The sequence below is a fragment of the Elephas maximus genome, chromosome 11 (assembly GCF_024166365.1).
Source record: "Elephas maximus indicus isolate mEleMax1 chromosome 11, mEleMax1 primary haplotype, whole genome shotgun sequence".
Lineage (NCBI taxonomy): Eukaryota > Metazoa > Chordata > Mammalia > Proboscidea > Elephantidae > Elephas > Elephas maximus.
Window position 1 is genome coordinate 59,078,979 of NC_064829.1, and position 3,742 is coordinate 59,082,720.

Sequence of the window (3,742 nt, forward strand, 5' to 3'; positions counted from 1 at the left end):
CTCAATCATAAAAGAACTATAAACAAGTTCTCTCTATTATAGGGGAACTTTAAGAAGCCAAAAACAAATAGAAATCAGAGAAACTGTTCTCAATCCTAGCCAGGCACTTAAGGTTATATTCAGATTAATGACTTGGTCAGTTGAGTACAGACTTTGTGATTTCCAAAGCCAGCTGATAAAATCTTTAAGGGCTAAAATTAGACTGGGAAAATATGGGAACTAGTGAAAGTTGAATGAAAGCTTAAAATGTTTCAACAGACTTCCTTTCAACAACAGTTATGTTTTATAGTAAAAAAATTTAGTACATAGGCTTAAAATAATTTCTAAGACCTTTTAGGTGACTTATTGATGTTAAATTGAGTTAATAGATATTTGTCATAATTTAAGCTTATATACTTTTGCTTTTTATGCCACAAGAGAAAGAATATATACATATATATGTTTGGGTCTGCTAATGAGTGAGTTCATTTTTGCCATCAGGAGGGATACACCGTAAGAGGTATGCAACAAAGACAACATTTAAGAGATTTATTAAAAAGAAATTTATTGGATATGGTCAAAAGTTTTATCTGTCTAACTAAAGTTTAACGGTTTAATTTATGGAAATTTTAGCAGCTTAAAATATAAAGCAAAGAATGGGGTTTCTCGCTGTTAAAATAACAAACTTTTCTTTGATTTCTGAGTTGAAAAGTTAATTTATTCTTTGTATAATCTGCCTGGAGGACAAAGGTTCGGTCTTTCACTAGAATAAGACTCCTGAGTTGAAAACCAAGCTACACGAGCTTAAGGAAAAAAAAAAAAAAAAGGCTAAGGTTTTTGCTTTAAGATCTCTGGTTAAATAACTTAAGTATTGTTTCACAATGACCTATAATAAAGTCCTCACAACTTTGAAACTTCATGGAAGGCCACAAAAACCTTTTATAAAGGAAAAGCACTAAAAAGTTTTATTTAATAAATTACATGGCATGTGTTGTCAAAATCAAGAGAAGCGCCTGATTCTCTTTGGGTTAAAATTTATGTTAGTATTTCCTCTTGTGTTTTTTTGCCTAATATTAGATAGCAAACGCATAACATTATGTCATAATTTTGTTATTATTTCTTAATTGCTAACTTGGTTGCAACCTAAGCAAAGCCAATGGTTTGACTGGGGAATTCACATCATTTACGTACGAAGCTTTTTAAAAATTTTTAAAAAATTACTATTCAGGTATTTAGAGATCTGATAATCTTGGTACATTCTTGGTATATCCTGACTATATGGTATTATGCCTCAAGATTAGTATGTATTATATCTGAAGCTCTTTAAAAATACAGTTAATGGTTATATTTTAAAATGTTTTTATCTAATTTTTTTTTAGTTGATTTTATGTGGCCTTTTTTTTATGATATGCTTGTAATTAATGTCTATCAGGTTTTCACTATAAGAGTATTATTTTTTAAGTTAATCATGGCCATATTAAGTTTTGTCATCTGCAGATAGGTTTTTACTTTGCTGATTTGTGAAAACGTTTGACCAAAATATCTCAACAGAAAGATGGTCTATGTTGGACTTAAGAAAAAGGACTGTGACTAGACTGGATAAAATTTCCAGAACACTTACGTAAAAGCTGATGAGTTCACAGACTGCAGCTGATCCAGAATCACGTGGAACAGAAGTTAACTACGTAAGACTGAGTAGAGGAATACTATGGGTTTATGTGGGAACATTGCTGATGTCTTAAGGTCTTTCTTTCTGTATATAAGGAGCCGTTTTCGTTTCTCCTGAATTATTTAACTAATGGGTTTAGATACTGTAACTTTTGAATTAGAAGTTCTTCTCTCATAAAAATAGTTTTGTGACACCTGCTTCTGAGAAAGTGACCCATAACTGTTAACAGGTAGACCAAGGATGGGCAGCTTGCCCTTAAGAAGTTCGCTAGTATGTTTTAAACAGATTAACCAAAGATTTCCAATAGGAGAGGTCCTTTGTATATCATCGTTTTAAACATGTATTTTCTAATGAAAACCTGGTTGTCACAAGTGAATTTTTCTATACCTTCCTTTTCTTCTAGATAAATTTTGTGTGTGGTGTTTCCACCTATACTGGTTTTATATGATCCCTTTCCAATTGACAGTGACTTTACGCAGGCAATCTCTTGCTTAGATTCCTGGTGAATGCATGGGCAACACACTTTGAGAATTTTAAGATTACCTTTAGATATTCATAGTAATGATGCTAGTAAATATTGAAAAGGTAATGTTAAATTGTAACATACGATACAATGAGAGTCGAAAAGAAACCCATTGATCCAACACTCAGGGTATGGTTGGTAGCTTTAATTCCTAGTTATGGTACAGCTGAATAGGGGAAATCTTTAAGAAATTTATCAATCACTGTGGAACAAATAACAGACGAAGTTGCTAATGAGATAAAAAGCACAACAGTAATCTCTGACCTCATCAGCCAAGGTGACATGAGATAACAAAATAGCCTTAGATTTTTTATTAGCCCAAGAAAGTGTAGTCTGAGCTGTTGCAAATATCTCTTATTGCATTTGGATAAATAACACAGAAATAGAACAGGATATACATAGAATTAGACAGCAAGCTACTTGGTTACCAGGCGGAAACCCCAGGTTTTTGCTCTGCATGACTTCTATCAGCCAGTAAACAAGAGACCAAGGTTGCAGAATAGGAAAGGTGTCTTTATTTCATTGTACTGGGAAATGGAGTCAGTCGAAGCTGCTGCTGCCAAGACTGCTTGCCCAGGATAGGCAGGCAAGTTACTTTTATTTATTTTTTATTTTTTAAAACAAGCTTTGACCAGTTTTATTAAAGAAAAAAATCACATGATTTATTTTTCACCAGTCTGTTCTGGCATGTTTTTAATGATATCAGAATCACCTGGATCAAATAGCCAGAGTGCATACTTTGTAGTATTTTCCACACACTGGGCCCAATTCAATATTATTGCCACTGTAATGATGGACACCAGTTTTGACCAACACGGCACAGTACTCTATTTCAGGTTTCCTCAAGGCCAAGCAGTTGTTGGTGAAGATGACCAGTTTCGCTCTGCCTTGACTGATCATCTTCAGAGTCTGCTTGTACCCCAGAACGTATTTTCCAGTTTTCATAACAAGTTGGAGCTTAGAGTTGATCGACTCCAGTGACTTTTTTGTCTTCTTTGCAGCCAACATCTTCCTGCCTTAGGTGCTGGAGAGCCCCCAACCAAGAGCAGCCATCCAAGACGGCTGCGGAGGGAGAAAGGTCAGGCAAGTTACTTTTAAAGGGGTTTGCAAGTAGGGAGTTCATACAAGTTACGTCAGCAACATTCTTAATCATACTGCACAGGCGCAATGGGGTTTACATATACCCTGCAAGCAAAAGCAGGATTCAAATGCAAGCTGGGGACAGGGGGGCGGCGAGGGGGAGACCAGCAAAGGAAATAATTTTTCAATACAACACTGTAGGGGCAGAAGCCAGGTAAAGAATACAGCACTGTGGGTGCTCTCTCTCAAAACCAAACCCGTTGCTGTTGAGTGGATTCCAACTCATAGTGACCCTATATAACTGCCTCATAGGATTTCCAAGGCTGTCTTTACAGAAGCTGACTACCACGTCCTTTTCCCACAGAGTGGCTGGTGAGTTTGAACCAAAGACCTCTCAGTTAGCAGCCCAGTGCTTAACCATTGCGCCTTGCTGCCCCAATAAATCTAGGATTTGTTTTCTAAAAAAAAAGTAGTGACTAGATATTGGGAGG

The 3,742-nt window shown here is 35.8% G+C and overlaps 1 protein-coding gene across 1 annotated transcript; it reads right to left on the reverse strand.

Annotated features, from left to right (window-relative positions):
- Window positions 1-2,888: 2,888 nt before the first annotated feature.
- LOC126085678 (60S ribosomal protein L30-like) lies at window positions 2,889-3,179 on the reverse strand. Its single transcript, XM_049901283.1, has one exon. It carries the CDS (start codon window positions 3,177-3,179, stop codon window positions 2,889-2,891), a length of 291 nt encoding a protein of 96 aa, XP_049757240.1.
- Between the last annotated feature and the right edge of the window lie 563 nt (window positions 3,180-3,742).

What these genes read in the sequence shown, in the direction of transcription:
- LOC126085678 (XM_049901283.1), bottom strand. Translation starts at nt 3,179, where the DNA reads ATGTTGGCTGCAAAGAAGACAAAAAAGTCACTGGAGTCGATCAACTCT.